A 24,587-nucleotide genomic window follows, 5' to 3' on the forward strand; every position below is an offset into this window, starting at 1 on the left:
CAATTTTGATTGCAAGCCCATTCATAAATCTTGCAGTGACAGAAATAGCCATGCAAAAGGATATCTTACTTACAGCTGGGCCCTGGCTGCCAGGCAGGCCGGTTGCACCTTGTTGGCCTTGCAAACCACGAGGTCCAGGGGGCCCACGTAATCCTTCTATCCCGGGCAAACCACGACTTCCTTCAGGCCCGCGTGACCCAGGTTCACCAGGATTCCCAACCTAAAGATGGCAGGAAGTGAACAGATTTCTTTCTTTCTTTTTTGCAGAGTGAGCTACTCTTCCACACTGTTCCAGGTATCTCAATACAGCAGTAAACTGCTGCATGTACTTCCTCAGGCTCCCACAACATTCATAGTGGAAAATTAGGAGTTGACGTTTGCAGATTTGTCCTTTGTTGAATGATGGCACGGTGCTTGGGAAGGCTGCTCAGTAAAATGAAGATGGAGATATATATATATATATATATATATATATATATTCTTTTTTTTAACATGGCTGCCATGGCACCCTGACATTCTGAACAAGGTCCCCTGCTAGATTTGGCAATTTCAACTGAAGAGGAAAGACTTAACAAACCTTATGTGGGACCGTAGATTTGAGTTTGCCTTTATTTTTGGTGGCGGAGCCTGATCTCTTTTAGAGGAGGACCATTTTTATGCACTGCAGTAAATAAACACATAGGGAAGAGTCTGCTGCATAGCAAGTGGCATTTGCTTTCTCTTTTCCCCACAGGCACCTCCACTGTGATACATTACTTAAGCAATATGAATCCCTGAAGCAATTCTAAACTTTTGCCTTTGCACAAATCCTATGAATATATTAAATATTTAAAAAACAGCTTAACTACCAAGGAGGCCATAAACTACAAGTGCTTTTAAGATCCCCCCCCCCATTTTTGTATTCTATAAATATAACTGCAGAGGAAATAAATATTAGATAAGCTAGAAATTGGTAACACAAGTGTTTGCAAACGGCTGCCTCTAAACCACTGCAGGGGAAAACTAATCGCAACTACTTCTCTTCTCAGACAAACAGAAAACTATGGCGCCAATGTTACTAGCTGCAGAACTTTTCAACCCTGGGATGATAACAAAAGCGGTAAGGATCTTGCAATGATCTATTGGGTGGATATGGAAACTGAAGAAGTTGGGGGTGAACTTTAATTTGCAAGATTTCAGTGCACCCTATATATTCTCCAATCAATGCATTCCAAACTTTACATAAGACCCCCATTAGCATACTGTGGGCTGGCAGACTCCTTTTTATAGTATTCTGTATTACTTCATTGAGGAATCACTGAGACAGTGGGATAATCACACAATCATTTTGAAATAAAACCTATTTAAAAGTAGGCACGTTTATGTTCATGTCCAAGGTCCACACAGCCCACCAATAGCCAAAGCTGCATCTTTTCAGATAGCAAGAGATTCTGGGCAAGCTGCTCTGTGACCAAAGGTGCATCATTAACTAACATCACTAAGGTGCTTCACTCCTCCCTTTGGGTAGGTAAGCAAGTCAGGATGACTCCAGTTCAGTACTGTTTACGATTTAAGTCTGAACCAGAAAATGGCTTCCAAACAAGGCAGGTTATTGGGACATCATTAAGATATCCCTGGATTGTCTGGAAGACATTAAATAGGATTTCTCAGTTCAGATGGTTAACTGAAGACTTCCTTGTTTTGCAGCTTATGTGGAAGGAGAAGCAAAGTGGCTGCATTAAGTGCATGGGGTTCACCTCTGTGGCATGGCTTAGGAAACCAAGATAGGATTGTTTGAACATGGCCTCTGCCAATCTCTGTCAGCATGGATGAAAGCTATGGAATTACTTCTGGTAAAAGGAGGGGGTGGGTTTAGATACTAAGCAGCCAAATTCTACATCCTGATTGAATGACTTTTTTTCTGTGTGAGAAGCATAGAAGATATTCAACTCTGGATTATGACTTGTATAAAAATTTAAGTTCACAAGGATTGCTCTACTCAACCACTGGGAAGTTCCGCACCGACTCATTCATTTGCCCCTCTTCGCAGAAACACACAAACTCCTCCATCTCCACACACTGAGAGGTGGAATTTGTCACTCTAAGAAACCCTCTAGTAATCCACAGCATTAGAATAAAAACGATGAGTGATGGATCACATTTGCCTTAACTTCCTTGCTTGGGGAACTAAATATTGAAGCTCCATTTGCGGAGCTAAATAACCACCCCCTTGTTTGAAATATTCTGCTGATTTATTAAGGTTTTGATTTTCTGTAACAATGCAGTTCATCATACTTACAGATCCTTTAGGGCCTGGCAAACCCATGTCGCCCTAACAAAACAAGATGAATTGTGTCAGGATGGCACACGCGCAAGCAGTTTTAAATAAAATGAATATTGCACTATTTTCTAAATATTTTAAGAAATGTTATCACTCTTAAAAGGAATGGAAACCTCATGGTGTACTTAAAACATAGACTTACAGAAGCAATGTAAAAGGATGAAAAGGGCTTTTTGTTGTTTTTTAAAAAGGCTTCTTTAAAAAAATGAGGGGTTTTGTTCATGAAAGTGGTACTATCTGTAGTTGAACATTTCGATGCCTCATTCAAGATTCAGTATGTTCTGGAGTGGAGATGGCGAACCTGTTACCCTCCAAATGTTGTTGGATCACAACTCCCATCATCCCTGACTAAAGGCCATCCTGGCTGGGTCTGCTAGGAGCTGGAGTCCAGCAACATCTGCAGGGCCACACATTGTACTACTCTAAAACTGCCTCTGAGCTGTAACTACATCGCTAATGGCTGCGCCCTGCCTCTGATATGGCACAACAATGTCAAGTTGCATGGGGGTAGGAAGAGCTGAGAACACAAGTGGGTAAAATGTTCTCAGAGGCTTATCTGCCTCACTAGACTGATCCAAAGTAGTCAGATGTGGCGGCATTTGCTCTGCGAGTGTCCAATGTCGAGCAATAGGCAAAGCAATCAGATCACATTTTGTATTCCTCTAATGTGTAATCCTTTGAGTTTCTACTCAGGAATAAGCCCTGTTGAGTTCAGCGGAACTTAATTTCCTAGAGAGTGTATATAGGAATGCAATAATATTACCCAAATGTCTACAGAGCTATCTTTTTTCGTTCATGTGGAATGTGCAGCTCTTTCAACAGTAAGTTGCATGACCCATTTGTCTGTGTTATATATGAAACAACACCTGCCAGTTTTAAAGCTGAGTGTGTAGAATGAATGAGGTGAAAAGATCTTACAAGATCGCCTCTTTGTCCAGGCTCCCCTTCTCCACCAGCAGCTCCCTATATTATAACAAGAAGCATATTATTTATAAATAAGGATAAGGCATTTTCCATAATTTCAACCTTGCTGGAAGCATACGAGAAAATGTGAATATGTGTACTCACTTGATCTCCTTTAGGTCCTGGCTCACCAACCAAACCCTATGCGCAAAACAAAAATAACATGATTTTTAAAACAAACTTAAAATTAGCTACTGTAGACACAGTTTTAAAATGCCCTAAACAGTGAGGCATTGATTTGCATTTAACAAACAAGCTGTCCATGATTTGATAATTTTATTTTATAAATATATATATATATATATATATATATGTACTCATGGGAATAAGTAAGTTTAAAATTCCCTTGCCTAGATCCAGAGATTCATACGTCTATGTTCTGCTGCACATAAAGAGCTCCCTTTGGAAGGCAAATCCCCATTCGATTAAATGGATGAGGCAATATGGGTCTCTTTATGTATCTGGAGCTGTCCTCTCTACTGAAGTGAAATGGGAAGCCTTTATGATAGGGGCAGAAAGGTAGGATGCATTTTGGAACTCCTTCATCTTGTTGAACTTCCAAAGCTTAGGGGAGGGACTATTCAGCAGCCATTTTAAGTGTTTTCCCCCCTGATCTTATGGTTAACTTTAACTGGTGTTATGATGTATGATATATCCCTATTGTACACCACACAGAAACTACAGTATTAAATGGTATCTAAATTATCAAATTAAGTACAGTGGAAGCTCGGTTTTCAAGCGTCTCGGAAGCCGAATGTTTTGGAACCCGAATGTCAAAAACCCGGAAGTGAATGCTTCCTTTTTTGAAAGCACATCGAAAGTCAAACAGCTTTTGAGGTACATTTCTCCATTTTCTCAATGGAATTTGCCAACCGCCCATAGCACCTTGGTTGTCAAACGTTTCGGAAGTCAAACGGTCTTCCGGGACGGATTACGTTCGACAGCTGAAGTACCACTGTAAATAATGGCAACATCGTAATCTATTTGATTCACGTGTTCTTTGAGCTAGCTGCGATATGACTGCACTACAAGTGGTTTACTCCATATATGTGTAACAGTTTATTCTATGAATATTTTCCAAAATATTCTAAAAAAACAATTTTTTTAACATGAAGGAAAGAAAACCAATACAGCAATAAAAATTACAGCAATGGAGCAATGTCTGAGGCTTGAGGAAATCCAGTGTTTCAGTCAGGGCTGAATTCAGTCAAACTATAAATAACGCTATTCCTGCTTTCCTTTTTTCCCCTGATGACACTAATCAATAACCAGACAATTTCAACTCTTCCTCCTTGCTGTCAGCATGACAAACAGAGTTCAATTTAAGTATGGGCCTAAGTGGCGTTATGGGGACAGCCAAGGTGGGTGATTAATGCTCTCAGAAATCTCTTGTGGCCATTCCTTCTTCTCCCGTAGTTGACAAGTGAACCACATGGCTTGCGCCTGGGAATTCAGGGCTCAGGAAAATTGTGCTAAATGGGGTCTGGGCAACAGGTTCACACCCTTGGCTGATCATCTGCTTGGTATATCGTGGTTCATGCACTTGATGGAAATTGCTTTACAAAACATGGCACCAAACAAGGCTAATGCCAAACTGTGTTTGACCTGAAATAATAATAAAAAGAGTCGTTTCCTCTTTTCCCCCTGCAAGGGGTGGTTTCCCCAATTTTAGGAAGTTGGAAACCCCTAACTCCAAGGCATTTGGGGGCATTTAGACCTTTGAAAAACATAACTGAGAGGTATCTGTGCATCACTATCGGGGCAGTTAATTATTCCACATTGAATGATATGATCTTGTGTACTGATGAGTTTTCCTGCCCTTTCAATGCAAATTTTAACTCTCACTCTCAATTCCATCTTTTACATTTTTCATTTGCACATCAAGGCTGCCTCTCCTTCCCTCCCTCTTCCTCTCATATTCAGAATTCCTTGCCAGGAGACATGTTCATTGACTTATTTACTTAACAAACCACTTCTCAAGCTACCGCTAATGAAACTTGGTATTGTTGATTGCCACCTTTCTTCTTCTAGGGCCCCAGTACATTAAATAGATGCACAGCGGACATTACATTCAGCTGGTGAAGATTTCCACTGCTCCATCTTTACTGTGGGTTAAGCTTCTCTTGTTGAATTTCTGCCAAGCCTTTCTACCTGCACAAGACCTATTTCCACAAGACAGATGAGGAAGGTCTCCCATTTTTGTTCTTGATTTCTTTTCTTTTCCCCCCAGAAAAACAGCTTTCATTTTAAAAACACCTAGGGACTTCCATTAAACCCAACAATAGATAGAATATTAAATTAGAATTTTAATTGATACTGCTCTTCTAAGCAGACTTTCATCCAAGATTGTAAATCTGATGGAAACAGCATAACTTAATTCTGAATAAATGTTTTGCAAATCAGAGTGCTCCTCTGAAATACAGAGGTGTTTCTTTATGGGAAGGCTTAATATATGAGACAGAGTTTGCCCCCTCACAATCTGGTACTACTGCTGCCGAGTGTGTGGGGTGTGTGTTTGAATGCACCAAAGATTTTGGAGATATTTATATTGAACACACACAATACTCTTTCATCTACACTTCTTATTTCTCTTGGCTTTCATACATTGCATCATGCCTGCTGAGCAGCATGAAGGCACAAAGATGAGAGGAAAAGAAGAACAGAAGCAAACTAGATACAAACATTCAGCACTCCCTCCTACAGAATGTATACATTTGTACTATTGCAATTTAAGAATAAAGTAATAGTGGCAGTGCTTTTATTCAACACCGCTGTGCAGAACCAAAAGAATAAGTACAGTGGTGCCCCGCAAGACGAATGCCTCGCAAAACGAAAAATGCGCAAGATGAAAGGGTTTTTCGGTTTTTGCGTCACTTCGCTAGACGATTTTCCCTATGGGCTTGCTTCGCAAGACGAAATGTCTTGCGAGTTCTTGCGAGTTTGTTTCCTTTTTCTTAAAGCCGCTAAGCCGCTAAGCCGTTAATAGCCGCTAAGCCGCTAAGCCGTTAATAGCCACTAAGCCGCTAAGCCACGAATAGCCGTGCTTCGCAAGACGAAAAAACCGCAAGACGAAGAGACTCGCGGAACGGATTAATTTCGTCTTGCGAGGCACCACTGTATGTGGCAAGAATGTGGACATGGGTACTATTGCAACAGTAGGCTACCCTGAGACTTCCACGTCAGAATACCTGGCCAGGCACTGTTCCCATGGGATTGCTCTGCATCTTGGGACATCACAACATCCTGCAGTGCTAGGAGGGAAACAGTGTGTTGTGCCTGTTTTTGCCAATTTCAGGATGCAACACAAATACACCCCCCAGATATGGTTACCATTCAGTGGTGTAGCATGGGTTGCCAGTATCCGGGGCCCACACAGAGGACGGGGGAGGGAGAGAAATAGACAGAGTACACATGCACATTCAATTGCCTAACAGTGTTTGAGTCACCCAGGAGATTGCGGAAATAAGAGTCATTCTGTTGTTTGGAGAGGTCACTTCCTGGTTTCCAAGGAGAAGCCATTTTCAATGGAGCCCAGCAACAGAAGCATGCAACTGTATTGAGGCAGCACCAGACATTGAAATTTTGCACCCCTAACAATTCTGCACCTGAGGAAACTGCCCCTGTACCAACACCAACACCCTGCTAGGACACTGCTACCATCTACCCTCTGTGTAAATAATATTCTATCAGTTACATCCAGTATGTTTCCTATGGCATGTAGTTACACCCACCCCACACATTTACAGCAGTGCCAATCACCTGACCTCCCTCACTCTGAATTGTTGCTGTATACCAGAACAGAGGTGGCGGCAGCAAGCTCAGTGCAGTGCAAATGCAATGGCGGAGCCAATCTGGCTCTCCTGCCACTGGGTTTGAACTGTGCCAACTTACCACCACCATGCCCCCCATAAAAAATATCATTCTACAACAAAAGCAAAAATAAAAAATGGAACGTTGCCCTGGCTTAGTATAACACTGCTTCTTGTATTCCTTCAAGTTTCACTTCTGTCTGCCCTAATAGTTTGAACCCATTTTCATGAATAACTGAATATATTACCATGACAGACGGGGCCATCTGAGTTGATGACAAGGTATAATCCTCATGTCAAACATCTGCATTTTTAGCCATCTTCACGTGAGAACGTGAGTACCTGTGCCTACTTGTGTGTTTAAAGGATGGATTCCGACAGTACCATCAAACACTGCTTCCTTGTGGTCACTAATCCATGCATGAGTGTTGGTATCCCCTTCCTAGGTGGTTCTGGCAGACCACACAACAAGCACCCACTCTGGAATTCCTCTTGGATCCAAGTGGGAAGGAGATTCAAAAATCCCCACAGCAGCATGCATGGATCCTTGGGTCACATGGACAGGGCAGCAACTGTACAACCAAGGGAAAGTTGAAAGGTTGAGAAGGCATGTTTGAAGCAGACCTTGGTGGGAAAAGGACACTATATTCACCTGTCATGGAGACAGAGACACCTGCAGGGTGCCCCAAAGGTGTCTATTAGAACTTCACCCTCCCCACTAAGCCACCTCCGGGCATGCATGCCACTACCATGGTGAATGACCTTGGGCACGCTGCAGAAATACACCTAACCATTCACAATGTATGGAGGACCTAAGGTGCCACATTCTTCTTCCGCCCTCTAGTGCACTGACTACCACTACTAATAGGACTGGAAGTAACCAATGTCCTGAGGGCTTAGAAAAGAGCAGGCCATTGGACTCCCCAAGGTGAAGTGCATGGGGGGGGTGGCGTCCCTGGAACAGTATTTACTCCAATGGCCTGAGGTGTGGTGCTCTCTGTGAGTGAAAGGGATTGTGCCCTTCATTTTGTCCAGGAACATATTTTCATTCTGTGCAATAAGCACTGCAGCTAAGGGATACTCGGAAAAACTCTAAGGCTGATGTTGAGTTCTAGAATGCAGCAGGAATGGTTTTTGTTAAAGGTAGCTATTAGTATTTTGGACCACCAAATAATCCACCAGTAGACACTTCAAGGGCCGGAGCAGAAATTATATATATATATATATATTCCATTTTAAATATAGAGAAAATCACATGAGTATGGGGAAGGCACAGCTACAATGAAGAGCTCTAGGTAGGCATCAGTAGCACGTGGTAAAGACTACCTATAATTAGACTTCCCTTGAGAATAAACCCTTTCCGAGTTAATTCCTCGGAACTGATGGCTCTGGAATTCTATAGCACTCTGCCAACTAAGCTAATGCCATAATGATGAATGCTCATTGACAGAACATCAAATATCCCCTAGCACAGACAAGGCAAAGAATTTCAAGAAAGCAACAGCTGAAGTTAAGAAGCCTTTTCCCACAGAGAGAGAATGATCTTCTTGACAATGAAGTCAGAGCTAAGATTTTTCCTTAATTTGCTAACTAAGCAACCAGCGACCTTGAATGTGAAAGCTAAAATTACCCAGGGGTGCGAAAGGAAAAGACTGGAGGCTTGAGTGGGAAAGGACAGGGGAGAGAACTCTAATGAGCAGAAAACAAAAACCACCTCAGAAATAATCTGGAAAACCCTTAGCAACAATCAAAGGGGTACAGAGGCACCGAGTTCCATCCAAAATTGCAGGGGCCATCTTCTGCATTGAGCGCTGCACTTCAGGAGGAGGCCTAGTGAGGCCTGCTGCCGCCCGAGAGGACCAGCGAGGACCACTGCCACCCAAGCGAGGCCCAGCAAGACCTGCTACTAGCCAAGCAAGGACCACTGCTGCAAGATTGGGGAGGGGGCTCAGTCCTGTCCCAGCAGACTTGGGGGGCAGGGCAGACTGAAGACACCTCAGCCCTATAGAATTGGCACCTATGAAGCAGTAGCAGCGTGGGATGGAACTGGGGTTCTAATAAGGTGAACAGTTTCCCTTCTTAGGCTCAATTTTATGTCGGTCATAGCGTGACTGGAAGTGGGGGCCTTAATTAAAGTAAGGATTTCAATTAAGATAGTTTCAGTAATATCATGAGGAATATCAGCAAAGGTGAGGTGAAGGGTAAAAAAAACAAACCAAGGTGTGTGTGCTGGTGGTGGTGTTGAGGAACTTGTTGGCTACACACCACAACAGTTTTCACAGACCTGAGGGCAGAAACCTATACATAACAATTCAAGGCAGGGATACCTTTGCCCTCTAGATTTTGGACTACAACCTGTCATCCCTGACCGTGAGCCATGTTGGATGGGCTTGAGTTAAGAGTCCAACAACGTTGAGAAGGCTCCCAGATTCCCCAACCCTGCAATATTGGTAGTTCTTAACTCCTCCCCCCTTTAAGTGGCTTCAGAAAATAATCAGACCAAGAGTAGCTGCAGCAATTCCTTATGGCAAATCGTATGCTTACCCTGTCACCTTTAGCACCAGGCAATCCTGGAGGCCCAGGTAAACCTGGGAGGCCTATGTCACCTTCGCCACCCTGTGGAAACAAAGATGGCAGATTCTTAGGGTAATTTTTAGACTAAACAAAAGAAGCATTGATAAAGAGACCCAGCCTCTGAGAAGCACATTACACTTTCCCTATGGAGAGTAATAAGAACAGCCAGCTGTGTGCTTTCTTTCTGAACCATAGACTCTGCTAAATTGTTGCTGACAGTTTGCTATAATCTACTGCAGCCAGAAAACAGCAGTTCCTAGACTTTTAATACATCTGCTAAAATATTTGTGCCTTTATGGAGGAGGATGCTGTAATTCCTCAACCCCATGGTGTGAGCATTCCTCTCGAACAGGGAGCTCTTTCAGTTCCCAAATAGCCAGGCTGCCCTTCCAGCAGAAACCATGCAAATGAAGATTGAGTCATTTCAAAGAAGGCATTCACGCTCAGTAGTCATTAATGCCAGATAGCTGCTAGCAGGAAAGGAAAAAGAAAAAACCGGCCTTTCATTATTCCTGCTCCTTTTTAAATTAATAACACAAGCGACAGCTAACTTCACCATCTTAAGGCAATACACAAAGAGAGATATCTACTTTTCTTCCTCACAGTACTGCATTAAAAATGATGTGTTCCCAGTAGACTTTTACAGAATTCAAATAAGAAAATGTGGGTCTTAGTAGAGTCACAAGCTGGGAAGAGGGGAGGCAACAATGATCGTATTCATGTTTCATCTTCAGCTTCTTGCATAAACTGCTAGGTTGCTACAGATCCTAAGGGGAAACCATAAGCTCTTGGAAAAATAAAAATGAATTTGTTGGGAGTAGACACTGGCTGCTTACCATTTTACCTGGTGGACCTGGAGGGCCAGCAGGACCCAGCTCACCTCTGCTACCCTTTGAGAAAACAAGGAGGCATTGTTAAAGCATTTTCCGGCAGCAAAATGAAGAATCGTTTCATTAATGCTTAATTTATTTTTTTTAATAGTCAGCTAAATAGCAAAATACCTACTTAGAAAAAGGTAGCTTCTAATACTACCATTTCATTCTGCATCATAAACACACATGTATCTCCTCTGGAAGGACAAGCCCACGCTCATATGCTCAAGTGTGATTCTTCAGGTATGAGCAGCCTAATATCTCTTCATAGAGGATGCTCGGTTCCCATGGTTAAATACCAGTTGCTGGAAACTGTGGGTAGTAAGAGTGCTTTTCTGGCCATGTTCTGCTTGCAAGTTTCCTTGAGGCATCGCCTTGGCCACTGTGAGAACAGGATGCTGGACGAGATGGTCCACTGACTTGATCCAGCAGGCTCTTATTACTTTCTTATTGTATCACTTTTAACCAGTTAGATGAGTGTGTGCATAATCTGACAACAGTGATACATCATCGGAACTGACTTACATGAAACACTGTGGGTAGGTGTAATTCTAGCTTTTATGTTAATATTCTGGTAAGGAAACTGTAACACAACAGGTTGCGAAGCAATGAAAAGATGAACCTACATATGAAATACATGTTATGCCGCATCACAAAATTGCATGAAATGGCTTTTCAAGCAAAGCAAAGCAAGGAAAGTTACTGGAAAATAATTAAGTATCCTGGAGGGATCAAAAGAACTCAGAACTGGGTAAGTTTCCAGTCACTGCTTCTATAAAATTCCTATGTCATTAACATGAGAAGCTTTTAGAAAGGCTTGGAAAAAAACCTTCAGGTGACCCAGAAAATTAATTAATCTTCTCCACAAATTTAGCTCCATTTAGTTACTTTTGTAACATGATTATTGAACATGCCTCTAGATGCAGATTCACGTGAACATAATTAAAATTAGAACAAATTGAAAACCACTTCTTCTGTTTGTCACCATAAGATATGCAATTGAAAAAACTAATATTTTTGGTAGGGAAAATTAGGGTGCTCAGGCTAGCAGTTACAGTTTAATGTGCTTTTTAAAAAAATCTATTATATGCTCACATCTTTTCGTGTTTCAGTTAGGAAAATCTCATTTTGTAATGCTGCACATCGTGTGAACTTGTTTCAGGTTGACAATTCACATGAATGTGAACCCGTGGTGTGAGGGTCTAAGTACAGTTGGCTACTAGAAGCCTTGGGCTTCTATGCTCTCTCCTTCAATTTAATATAAACCAGAGAGAGATGAGATCACTGTGCTTAAGATGAGGAGAGATCATATGAGTGTGTTCCATGTTCATTCGCATAGCACCAAACCATGTTGTGGCATCAAATCTGAACATCTGTTCTTCAGGTGTCAAAAGTCTACACCTAGCTGCCCTACTGAAGAGGGCCAGGTTCTTTTTCTTGCACAGCCAATAAGGAGGTAATGCATATCTAGATATGCATCTGCATCACAATGCTTGTCTTGGGATCTTTAGGGAAAGATTTGAAAACAAAACTGCCGTTTTTGTAACGGCATTGTACACATCTATGGTGCAACCCTAATTCTGCTCACCTCACTTCAGGAATGGTTACAACATTTGGAGCTTTTCAGTTTAGAGGGAAGGTGCTCTGAGAACATCCCAGCAAGGATGAACATGCAGGATAGCAAGCATGCATGTAGGCTTTCCAGTTATTGTTCACAGATGGGAATTGAATCCTGAGCATAACTTTTAGGCCACTGCAAAGTAGCGGCTTCTTGCCACATTTGTCCCTGGCATATTGTGGGCTATATATGTTTATCTCCCTCTCCTCAGCCCCCATTTTCTGGGCACAATTTGATGTGCCTTTTGTTTTTTAAATATATTTTTTAAATTAAAGCAAGAGCACTCAGTCCATCAGTGTTGTCCCTTCCAACTGTGAGAGGGTACTCAGAGAGGTGCTCTTGGTAGCTGTCCCACTATGGTGATGCCCCGTTCCTGTGAAGCCTCATCAAAGTCCAAACTGAAGTACTGTATTGTCCCAAAGCCCCTTCATCGCCTTGTCATGGCGAAGGGGCTTGAATAACTCCAAGAAGCTATGAGCTATGCCATGCAGGGCCACCCAAGATGGACAGGTCATAACCGAGAGTTTAGACTAAATGTGATCCACTTGGAGAAGGAACTGGCAAACCACTCCAGTATTTTGCCAAGAAAACACCATGGACATAAAAAAGGAGAAGCTTTTTCATGCTCTGTTTCATGGGGTCACGGAGAGTTGAACACGACTAAGACGACTAAACAACAACAACATTGTGCATAAGAACTATAAAATATCTCCATTTTAACAGCATAGCCATCTTGCTTTTGGGGGGAGGGTGCACATCTGATCCATATACAGCATCTCTGCTAAATAACAGAGTGGAAACAATGGAGGAAAAGAACTGGCAAAGACTAGCAGAGTGAGGCCAAGAATGGGCCATTGTGCCCAACTGAGCACAAATAATCTGCTTATACCACTACTGTTGCTGATTCTTTTTTTTAAAAAAAAAGCATTATCACTGATTATGTCTGACACTTTGAAGTTTAAAAATTGATACTCTGGAGCAATTTAGCATAAAAGGAAAGCTTTCAAAGATTTTAACCAGAAATGAAGTGCGATAATCATATAGACCAATTTCCATAATGTGTGTGCGAAGCAAAGCTTCAAGTCAACTGGTAAAAAGAACAATGAAATACATGTTTTATTAATACGTTTTGATCTATAACATTAAGATATAGGAAGTTTGGCTGTAAGATAGCAGTACCCTGACTTGTGCCATTACAGTGATCTTATCCGTGTTCTTTTCCCCTTGTGCAGCAGATCATAACAATTGGGAAGATAGTTCTAATGCTCCGAAGGAAGCTATATCAAATTAAGTGAAAGTATAGCGGTTCAAGCGGTTGGCCGATCATGTTACCATGAACCAGGTACCGATCAAGTACTTGGTGAAAGTTGATAGTTCTGTTGATCAGGTTGTTGAGGAGATGCATGCAGACTAGGAGTCAAACTACACTTTTTATAGGAATTTTGGGTTCAGAGGTACCAAGAGAACAAAGGAAATTATTTTTGTAAGATACCACAGCAGCTAGAATGATACAGTGGTACCTTGGGCTACAAACACCTCGGGTTACAAACACTTCGGGTTACAGACTCCGCTAACCCGGAAGTAGTACCTCGGGTTAAGAACTTTACCTCAGGATGAGAACAGAAATCGCACGGCGGCGGTGCAGCGGCAGCAGGAGGCCCCATTAGCTAAAGTGGTACCTCAGGTTAAGAGCAGTTTCAGGTTAAGAACGGACCTCCGGAACGAATTAAGTTCGTAACCAGAGGTACCACTGTATATGCCCAGGGATGGGATGGAAAGTAGCAGCAGTTCCAACTAAACAAGATTGGCAACTAAAATCAATGAAAAACGCAGAAGTGGTGAAACTTACTGGAAGAATAAGAAATCAAGAAGGACGACTTTTTAATATAGAATGTGAACTTTTTACTAAACTTTGTAACTACACTGAGTTTGGGGATGCTGGGAAAAGAAACACCTACCCTCCCTGCATGCTACACTCTTGAGAACTACTGGGGGGGTGCTGCAGCTTTAATTAATTTAAGAAAAGCAAGAGAAATAACAGCCTGTCATGCATTAAGCATGATGTGCAGTTTGACCCTAAGGCTGCAATCCTAGGCGCTCTTCTCTGGGAGTAAGAAGCTCCATTGACCATAATGGGACTTGCTTCTAAGTTAACCATACTGGGCTGCATGGCTGTAAACTTATAGTAGTTTAGTTACTTGTGAGTGGGCCCTATTGAAATGAAGTCTAGCTTCCAAGTAAGTACAGTGGTACCTCAGGTTAAGAACTTAATTCGTTCCGGAGGTCCGTTCTTAACCTGAAACTGTTCTTAACCTGAGGTACCACTTTAGCTAATGGGGCCTGCCACTGCCACCGTGCCACCGAAGAACGATTTCTGTTCTCATACTGAAGCAAAGTCCTTAACCCGTGGTACTATTTCTGGGTTAGCGGAGTCTGTAACCTGAAGCATCTGTAACCTGAGGTACCACTGTATGGTTAAGAATGATTTGTAAATTTATAGATATAATGAAACAATCGGTGTGTAAAGCAGTGTTTCCCCCACGTTTCTCATTGAAAGCATGATTTATAGAATGTTTTGCACATCTATCAGCTTATGCAAACCATTATTAGCTTACAGAAATCTAGCAGATGTCATGCTGGTCACTAGAACTAGAACGTTCAGAGTCTAATCTGAACTGCTTCCAGAGCTTGCAGTGGGGATGGTTAATAATTAACACAGTATGGTAGCTCCGGTTTCTACGCACTGCTGATTTTATAAACCCTTAGTTGCATTTTACAGGATTAAAAACATAGTTTAGAAGATTATCTTGCATTATCCGGTTAAGGAACTACCCTGTTCTTTATTAACCAAGAGCTGTCCAAAAACATTCAGACCAGCATCAGTTTAGAGAAAGGAATTTGGGAAATGGCCAAGTATATCTAAACCAGTTCTGCTCAAAGCCACCAACAGTTTGCAATTTTTGCAAATAAAGAGTTTTTCTGGAAAAATATATATGAAGTTATTGTGTCACTAGGCAGAGCTGAAAGATAAAGCAAAGGAATAATCCCTTGACTTTGGTAGTTATTACTCTATGCAACTCAGTTTTGCATGGAGCACAATGGTTTTCAGAAAGATGGCAAGCAGTATTCTCCAAATCCACTGCCACATTTTCAGTGTTCTGTGTTCAGGAATAGTGCACTGTCTCCTTAAGTATACTTCACTTTTGATCCCCCATCGCCTTTCTTCATTTGGGTAAGAAGAATCCCTGCTGCAAGCCTGTATTAACAGTCCTGGCAGGGAGGATTATATAACACCATTTAGTGAACCTGTGATGTTACTAGCACATATTCCAGAAAGAGGGTTTTATTAGAACAACACTTGCATACTAGGTTTGAAATTGTGCCTGTGTATTGGTCTATGTGGATTCCAAAGAAATATATCTCACCCTTTGTGTTTAGTGTAGATCAAGTATCTTCAACCTTTTCAGGCCCAGAACCCACTTTTAACCCAAACATGCATTTGAGGACCCATTTCTTAATCTTGTACCATACATTTGCATGGTAGAGGTCTCCTGTTTCGACCTACCTTGGATCAAGCCATGGCCCACAAGTATGGACGTGATACTTATATACAGCCTTATATACAGGGGCTGATGATTCTCATGTGATATGCCAGATTGATAAATAACCAGGTGTAAAATGCACTTCCACGTTGATGAGAGATATTTCAGGTAATGTCTGAATGTAAGATTATGGATGGTAGTGATTAATGGATATTCATGAGTGTTTACAATAATGCATGAGATAGACATAACGTTCTTAAATCAGATAAATGAGCTAATAATGCACATTTAATAGTCGTATGGTATATAATATTATGTACAATAAACAGTTATGTAAAATTATAGGTACTAGTATATTCAAGGATATTCATGGGGTAAACGATTAATGTATAATTAAACATATATGTATTATGTCCAATATATAGGATAATGTATATATTATTATTTCACGGGGTAATAAAATACCGTATTTTTCGCTCTATAACACGCACCCGACCATAACACGCACGTAGTTTTTAGAGGAGGAAAATCCGTAGGTATACCACCCGTAGGCATTCCCTCCATAACACGCACAGACATTTCCCCTTACTTTCTAGGAGGAAAAAAGTGAGTGTTATGGTGCAAAAAATACGGTATAAAAGGGGCACCCTACTTCTCTGCCTAACACAGTAGGTGGCAGCACCAAACATTTTGAATGATGTCTGGACACAGTGGTGTAGCTGAGAGGCTGACCCTTAGTGACCACCCAGGGACAGGTTCTTGAGAGGGTTCCAAGAAATGTCACGCTTCCATTCTGTCATAAACAATAGCTAAGACTTCATGCAGTGCAGCTAAAATTCATCCTCAGTTCACAACAGAAGAACCAAAAAGAACCCCACAACTTCTGGCATAGTGTGTAAGGGTCTTCAGTCCCTCTAGGGACCATGAAAGCTCTGCATGACGTGGATCTGTAGACTAGTGTTCAGCTTATCATATATAATTCTACTTACATGTTTCATGGTTTTGGTTGGAGTGTTTAACTCATTACGGAATATCGGGCTGAGTTTATTTGTATTATGACTCGGCAAATGTGAGGAAAATGTGAACAACTAATTTGGGACTGGAAGAAATTGATGTGAAAGCTAAAAGAGTTTACGTCACAGGCAAATAACACAAGAGGCTTTCGTGCAGACCTTGTCTCCTCCATCACTGGCCTATAACTGAAATCCCAGAACCTAAAGATAGAGCAGAACAAGTACTTACCGATGGGCCTCTGGGTCCGATGGGCCCTTTTTCTCCCTGTGGCCCCTGTTCTCCCTGTTTAACACGATTACAAGAACAGAACGTGCTTTAAAACTGATTCTGCACAAAATGTGCAAGTGTTATTAAAAAATAAAATGAAACTGGAGATAAAAAGGAGCTTACAGGTTTACCCGAATTCCCCATCAAGCCAGGTATCCCAGGAGGACCTGCATTACCCTGTTGGGAGACAAGGAGAATTAGCCACAAGAGTGGAATAATAATTAAAAAATACATCTGGACTCTTTCCCAGATTGCCTAGAATACTTTACCTGTGGTCCAGCAACACCTTTTGCTCCTGGAGACCCTGGTAAACCCTAAAACAAAACAAAGAAAACACATTGCCTTAAAATGTTTGTAATGTTCTATGTACTTACAACGTCCAAATATTCCTTGCTCCCTCGGGCAATTATAGTCTGCATTGGAGGAGTGTCTCCCGTAGTGTTGGGAACTGTTTCTTTTTGCCAAGCTATGTCATCAAGTGAATTATATTGGACCTTTTACAAGCATGTCTCAACAGAGCCAAAATCCATTTTAAAAAACACCCCAAAATAGTGCCAACATAATTAACCTTCCCCCTCCAAAGGACATGGAATAATCTTTAAGCACATGCTTAAGTTGGTTCCTAAAAGCATGCTATGAAAACGCATTGATTTTCATACCAGAGCCCAGTTTTCAGCAACAGCAACTATCTTATTTGATTGATCTATTGGTTTCCTTATGGTTTCATCCCACCTTAGGAATATAGTGAGGCACAAGGAATTGGAATGAGAGAGAGCGAGAGATTGTGGTAAAGTGGTCTTCTGAATAAGGAAAATAACAAATTTTGATAGTAGTACATGCAACTAATCTATGCTATACATTACAAAAGATGTAGGAAAACTTCAGGAGCCAAACAGTCTTTGACATACACTTCAGCACAGCCTTAATATGCTTGCAGGGATGATGTCGTCATGTTGCATAGGCGGCACTAGATTTAGCTGTATCTGGGTGGAGCAGTGGGAGATAGCATGGCTGCACCTTGGTGAAATGGTGAGGAAGTGGGCATGCTCTATTCTCTTAAAGAGAGATATCAACATTTTTATCTAGCTTCCTAGCTTGGGTGCCCTCTAAAGCTTCCATGACAATCCTGGAACTTAACCTTTACGTATGCAATTAACACAAACAGGATCATCCCAGTAAAACTGAATCATGCTACCTACACCCTAATTTTTAAAGGCTCCGCTCCTCATGGTTTCCCCCAGACTCTCACTATTCCTGTCATTACAGAAAATGAAGGCTTAATAAGCTTCGGTCTGGCTTGGAAATTTAACTATGTTTTACATTTAAAGTGCACAGAATACTTACTGGCAGTCCCTGAACTCCTATATCACCTGGAGGGCCTGGTTTTCCTGGTTCACCCTGGAAGGAAACGTTTGCATCAATCAAATGAAAACCGTTGTAGTACAAACTGTCTGCTTGTTTGCTATTCAGAAAAAAAGCCCAAACGAACAAGTTAGTATCTTTTTTAAAAAAATACTGTGGCATCCTTTTCCAAACCGCTAACTTATGGGAATGTAATATCCCTGTTGTTCTGGTTGTTAACAACTTGATAGTACTTGGGAGTTAACCAAAAGACTCAACCAGGCAGTAAAAAGGTAAAGGAACCCCAGACCATTAGGTCCAGTCGTGACCGACTCTGGGGTTGCAGCGCTCATCTCACTTTATTGGCTGAGGGAGCCGGCGTACAGCTTCCAGGGCATGTGGCCAGCATGACTAAGCCGCTTCTGGCGAACCAGAGCAGCACACGGAAATGCCGTTTACCTTCCCGCCGGAGTGGTACCTATTTATCTACTTGCACTTTGACGTGCTTTTGAACTGCTAGGTTGGCAGGAGCAGGGACCGAACAACGGGAGCTCACCCCGTCGCGGGAATTCGAACCACCGACCTTCTGATCGGCAAGTTCTAGGCTCTGTGGTTTAACCCACAGCACCACCCGCGTCCCCAGCCAGCCAGTATGGGTGCACAAAAGAGGCAAATAAGGTTTGCTCTCTGCTTACACCCACAGATAATGCTAGGTGCAACTTGAGTGACTGTCGTATTCTTCATGAAGATGCAGTAGGAGCAGAAGCAGACTGGCTCACCGTTGACAAAAGTGGCTCATTCATAACATTTAACTAGCACACTTCTGCTTTCTGCATGTCCTACCTCTTTAAGTGGAGATCTGACTGGTTTGGCGTCTTGCACAGCATCAACATCTGGGGCTCACTAAGGACATGGCTTCCCATGAGGCAGCCCTGTGTGCAAACCCCAAAGACTGGAGAGCTGCATATTGAAATTGGGCATTTCAATATGAAGGGAAATGAATGTTAGCAATGAATTACCTTAATTAAATGGGAAATAAGTGGGGGTGTTAACTGGTAGAGGCATATGTGTAAAGGATTCCTTTCATGCATGTGTGACACAAGTGGTAATTTGGCATTTGACTGCTCCGTTAGAACATAAGGAGGTAGCTGCTGGTTAGACCAAAGTGCCAGAAGACAGGACACTCCCTTAAACTTGGTGGTCCTAGCTGAGCACAGTCTGCAGTACAGCTCTCATCTTCCCTGGCTAATGGCCATGTCTGCTAGTTCTGATGGGAGTTAACAGTTCACCAACAATGGTAGGGCCAAAGGTTGCCTACACCTCTCACAGAAGTTCCACTTAGCTATCATCATGGCGCCCACTGGCATGGGAGGAGGAGCTTCCATTGGCAGAGCTGGTATAGGGAAGGTGGGAGGAGTTGTGGGTGGGGTCAAGAGACACCGTATTAGGAGCAACTTGATGGGGCAGACTCTTACTCTTTCGAGACACCAGTCACCGTTATTGCCTCTGGATATGCAGGACCCAGAGAGATAATATCGCTAATCATAATTAATAGTTCTGTTCTCTATCAGTTCACCTAATCTGCACTGATTCTCTGTGATTTTTGCTCCTAATCCACACAATATGGAAGTGAGCAGTTCGTTTTGAAAATATAAATTAAACAGCACGATGAATTAAGTACCTTTGATCCTGGCATGGCAGGGATCCCTTCACGGCCATCAACTCCCGGTAAGCCCTTGAGAAAGAAGTAACATGTTCTGTAATACGTTGCCATTATGTAAATCACACTTGTTTCATAATACATGATAGCAATGTAAATTACAAATGCTACGATTAATAATAATCACACTATACGTACACTTTCTCCTTTAGGCCCAGGAAGACCACTAATTCCTCTAACACCTTCAGGACCCTAAGAAAAAGGAAGAAAATTAAAGCATATTGAACATTATAGTGATATTAAGGGACACACACTTGAATGAAGCAAGGTGAATGCCTCCTCTTGAATAACTTAAGTCAAGTGTATTAGCATTAAACTACCTTATTCCCATTTTATTTCGATGTTCGTGCACACAATGGGGCAATTCACATGTAATGCTACGTGGTCAAGGACACCCCTTCCTCTCTCCACTTGGAAGAGGAATACATTTGTGCTTGGAGATAGCTCAGTCAGTAGAGCACAAGAGTCTTTATCCCAGAGTCATGGGTTCAAGCCCAACATTGGGCAAATGATTCCAGCATTGCAGGGAATTGAAACAGATGACCCTTCTGGTCCCTTCCAACTCTACAATTTTATTATTCCCTTTCCATGATTCCAAGCTTGTTGCTACATATAAAACAGAAACTGTGGTTGAAAATAAATTCTACTTTATTAAAACAAACTAATTTCCTAACCCATGGCTTGAAGTTGAGTTGTTTTGCAACCGAGTTCATTTTACACCACAATTTCTGCTTCACATCTAACAAGCCAGAAATCATAGAAAGTGAAACTGAATCGCTGTTTATACCTCTTTCCAGTGGCATGGGAGGAAGGGAGGAGAATGGGAAGTGTTCGAGCCCAAGGCCCAAGGTCAGGCTCGCATTGTATGGAAACAAGGCCCTTGGTTATCTAGTCATCACCCGCTTGGTCTACTGCAATGTGCTCTACGTGGGGCTACCTTTGAAGGTGACCCAGAAACTACAATTAATCTAGAATGTGGCAGCTAGACCGGTGACTGGGAGTGGCTGCCAAGACCGTATAACACAGGTCCTGAAAAATCTACATTGGCTCACAGTACGTTTCCGAGCACAATTCAAAGTGTTGGTGCTGACCTTTACAGCACTAAACGGCCTCAGCCCAGTATATCTGAAGGAGCATCTCCACCCCCATCCTTCAGCCTGGACACTGAGGTCCAGCTCTGAGGGCCTTCCGGCAGTTCCCTCACCTCGAAAAGTGAGGTTACAGGGAACCAGGCAGAGGGCCTGGTAGTTTTGTGGTATCAATGGTACATTATTACTTAGTCATCCACTGGAACTCAATAAGAACTCACTCTTTCGCCTTTGGGGCCTGCCTCTCCCAATGAACCTCTTTGTCCTTGATCGCCCTGCAAAGAGATGTTAAGCACATTAACTGGCAATTCCTTGTCATAATTAAATAAAAGTTATGTGAACGATGATGGCTAAAGGCAAGGTAAATTCCCATGTTTCTAAAGAGTTACTGTAACTGCATATTATGATGTAAGCCTCAAGATAACAGGTCAAGAAGGGCCATTTCTTAGACAAGGGTGAATTGATTGTGTGTCATTGTCCCTCATTCTTGGACGACGGGGAAATATCAAAGCCAAGCCAATCTTCAGCTTACTGTAAATCCCAAAAGCTTATAAATGCATACAGGGGAAGCACATCTATATATATAAAAGACTTCCTCAGGGAAACTTGCCAGCCACTAAACCTTTTGTTCTTTGGGAGCCAAACAAATATGTTTTCCTTTTTATTTGAGTAGCTATTTCAGCATGTTTGATAACTGTTTCTGGTTTTATGGCACTCTACTAGATTTTATTAGTTTTTATGGCTGTAGTTTCTGTGCTTATATATTTGTTTTGTACACTATTTTACTGTTACTTTTTAAATTATTGATTGCATACCGCTGTGGGAGTTTTACATTGAAAGACAGCCTAGAAATCATTCAGACAGACAGAAAGTAGGGCTTTGGAATTCTGGTCTTCTTTAGCCATGTGTCAATTGCTTCAGGAGTTTTACTGCACCCTCAGTAAGGATTTCCTAGGTGAAATAGGGCTCATAATTTAAAACACAACTGAAACAATAAGCCGGTCATGAAATGGTTACGTTTACATGTGAAGACATAAAAGACAATGTTATCTTATTTTATACAAAATATCCATCATCATTTTATACTTATGCATCACAAACATAAACACCTCATTTAAGGTACTCCCAATGTCTCATACTACTGAAAACTCATTCTTGCTATCTGCTTGAAGAACAGAGAAAATTGAATTTGATGTTTCCACATGGACTGTATGAAAATCCCATGTGGGAATAACTAACTTTATAAAAGATGGCCCCAATTTAAGATCACGAGGGGCTCTGGCTGACCTCACTTCTCCCACTCTGTTTCTGTGTGAGACACTATTCTGAGAGTACCTCTGAAGGAGGTGAGACAAGTATAATGACATGCAGAGGTACAGCAGGCGATCCTCCTCTGGGAGTGGGAAATTCTGTTTTATCTCTGCATCAACCCAGGAATGTAGGCAGCTTCCTTATACAGTGGTACCTCTGTTTTCGAATGCAATCCGTTCCGGAAAACCGTTTTGAGTTCTGGAACGTTCAAAAACCGAAAACCCAAAAGCCGACAGTTAGGCCTCAGGATCTTGCACTAAGCGGAAGCCGTGAGGCATTTTCAACTTCTGAGGCGCATTCAAAAACGGAAGCATTTACTTCTGGGTTTACGGTGTTTGAAAACCGAAATGTCTGTCAAAGGAGACGTTCGGAAATGAGGTACCACTGTACTGAGTCGGACAATTGGTCCATCCAGCTCACCACTGCGACAGTGATGAGGAGCAACTCTCCTCATCACTCAGGCAGTGAGTCGACCCAAGCCCTACCTGGAAATGCCAGGGTTTGAACCTGGAACTCCCTGCATACAAAGCATGTGATCTACCAATGTGCCACAATCCCTCCCATCAGGAATAACTGAATGATCCAATTAGCTATACTGAACAGTCAGCACAACAACAGCTCATTCCCAGCAGAGGCTGGTAGCAAAGAGGAAAAGAAAAAAGCAATGAATCGTGCAGCGACAGAGTATGCAGCCACATCTGTGGGCGAGTAATACTTTGGTATCCTGACAATCTTTACATTATTTAATATATTTATTATTACAGGCCAGCCAATTCCCCCACACATGCCAAACTCATGTGCCTGAGAATAAGAGATTGAGATTTACTGTATGTAGGTTTTTTTAAAAGAATGAAAACTGAGATAGGCACTCCTGAAATGTGAATGCCAGAGTAGCCGCCCTAAGGTGCTTAATTGTGAATCCTCCTTTGAGGTCTTGCTGATAAGACAAAGAAACTTACCGGGGGCCCAGGAAGACCCCGGGGACCAGGATCACCATCAAGACCCCGAGCACCCTACAGTAAAAACAAACAAACAAAGGATTATTAAGATATAAAAGCTTTTAAAATATTCTGCACACACATGTATTTTCTATTGAGGCTAAGGGGGCAGACAGCAGCTTCACACTTGCCATTATTTCGTTCCAACCCTCAATTCTTTACACCTGAGGTCAAGAGCTGGAATGACCACCAAGGATTTGTTATGCAGTTGTTACTGTGGAACTATACTCCACTGGTCTTTATAAAGAGGTTCCACAACATATGGGTCTTCCTTCATGCTGTGATCCATCGCATGAAAGCTTGTTATGATGCCAGCGATCTACCTCCATCAGATCTAGCAACATATGTGATTTCAAAATTCAGAGATTACCAATGCAACCTGGGAGTTAACCACGGAAAAGTGGTAATCATGCTGCAAAATAAAGTCGGCATCAAAATCACACTGAACCTTTGTGCCTCTGTTGGATCATGCTGGGCAGCAATTGATCCGTTCCTCTGAATATATTCCACTGCAGGTCATTTCGCTCTTCAACTATTTCTCAATGCCCTGCACGTAACATATGAGTGTGCTATTCTACAGAATTATAGTGAATTGAACCAAAATAGGTTGTCCTTTATGGAACTGCTGCAAGAATGCTTTACAGATGAGACAATTGCAAGCAAAAAGAAACAGCAATAGTAGAAGAGAATATGTAATGTAATCAAGAAGCGGTACCTCGGAAAAAGCCTTTATATACACATTTAATCTGATGTAGCAACTTGAGTAAATGGGAAGGGTAATAGTAAATAGCAATTCTGGTGAGTCAATAAAATAAGTACGATGGCTATAATAATAGTGTTTCATTCTTGGTCAATAAAAGATTCAAAGTATTCAAGGTGAGCCTTGATGAACACCTCTGAAAATCAGAAAGGTAAATTTGGTTTTCTGAAAATGAGATCCACGTGTGCCAGAGAGTTGACAGGCTAAAGAGGAGCACCATATATGGACAATAAGCTATTCTGCTTTCCATTTCTAAAGATAGATTCTTGGTCCACCTAGTTTACTGGGGGTTGACAGGAGTCTTCTCCCACAGTACCAGACAGTAGCAGACAGTGTTGTGGGGTAGCACCCCTGTGCTTTAAAATGATAAAGTTATCATTTAAAATGATA

General features: G+C 41.9%; 1 protein-coding gene across 2 annotated transcripts in view; it reads right to left on the reverse strand.

The window, feature by feature from the left end:
* Positions 1–24,587, reverse strand: part of COL9A1 (collagen type IX alpha 1 chain) — a 93,126-nt gene that overhangs the window by 8,364 nt on the left and 60,175 nt on the right. For both annotated transcript variants that reach the window (XM_053381240.1, XM_053381241.1), the window contains exons 21-34: positions 23,399–23,452; positions 21,350–21,403; positions 20,179–20,232; positions 20,002–20,055; positions 18,324–18,377; positions 17,249–17,293; positions 17,103–17,156; positions 16,941–16,994; positions 10,503–10,556; positions 9,637–9,708; positions 3,389–3,424; positions 3,239–3,283; positions 2,279–2,311; positions 74–220 (exon numbers count right to left, since the gene is read on the reverse strand). In XM_053381240.1, coding sequence (XP_053237215.1) covers positions 74–220; positions 2,279–2,311; positions 3,239–3,283; positions 3,389–3,424; positions 9,637–9,708; positions 10,503–10,556; positions 16,941–16,994; positions 17,103–17,156; positions 17,249–17,293; positions 18,324–18,377; positions 20,002–20,055; positions 20,179–20,232; positions 21,350–21,403; positions 23,399–23,452 — 810 coding nt within the window. The remainder of the gene's footprint in view (positions 1–73; positions 221–2,278; positions 2,312–3,238; positions 3,284–3,388; positions 3,425–9,636; positions 9,709–10,502; positions 10,557–16,940; positions 16,995–17,102; positions 17,157–17,248; positions 17,294–18,323; positions 18,378–20,001; positions 20,056–20,178; positions 20,233–21,349; positions 21,404–23,398; positions 23,453–24,587) is intronic.

This window comes from Podarcis raffonei, chromosome 3 (assembly GCF_027172205.1).
Source record: "Podarcis raffonei isolate rPodRaf1 chromosome 3, rPodRaf1.pri, whole genome shotgun sequence".
Taxonomy (NCBI): Eukaryota; Metazoa; Chordata; class Lepidosauria; order Squamata; family Lacertidae; genus Podarcis; species Podarcis raffonei.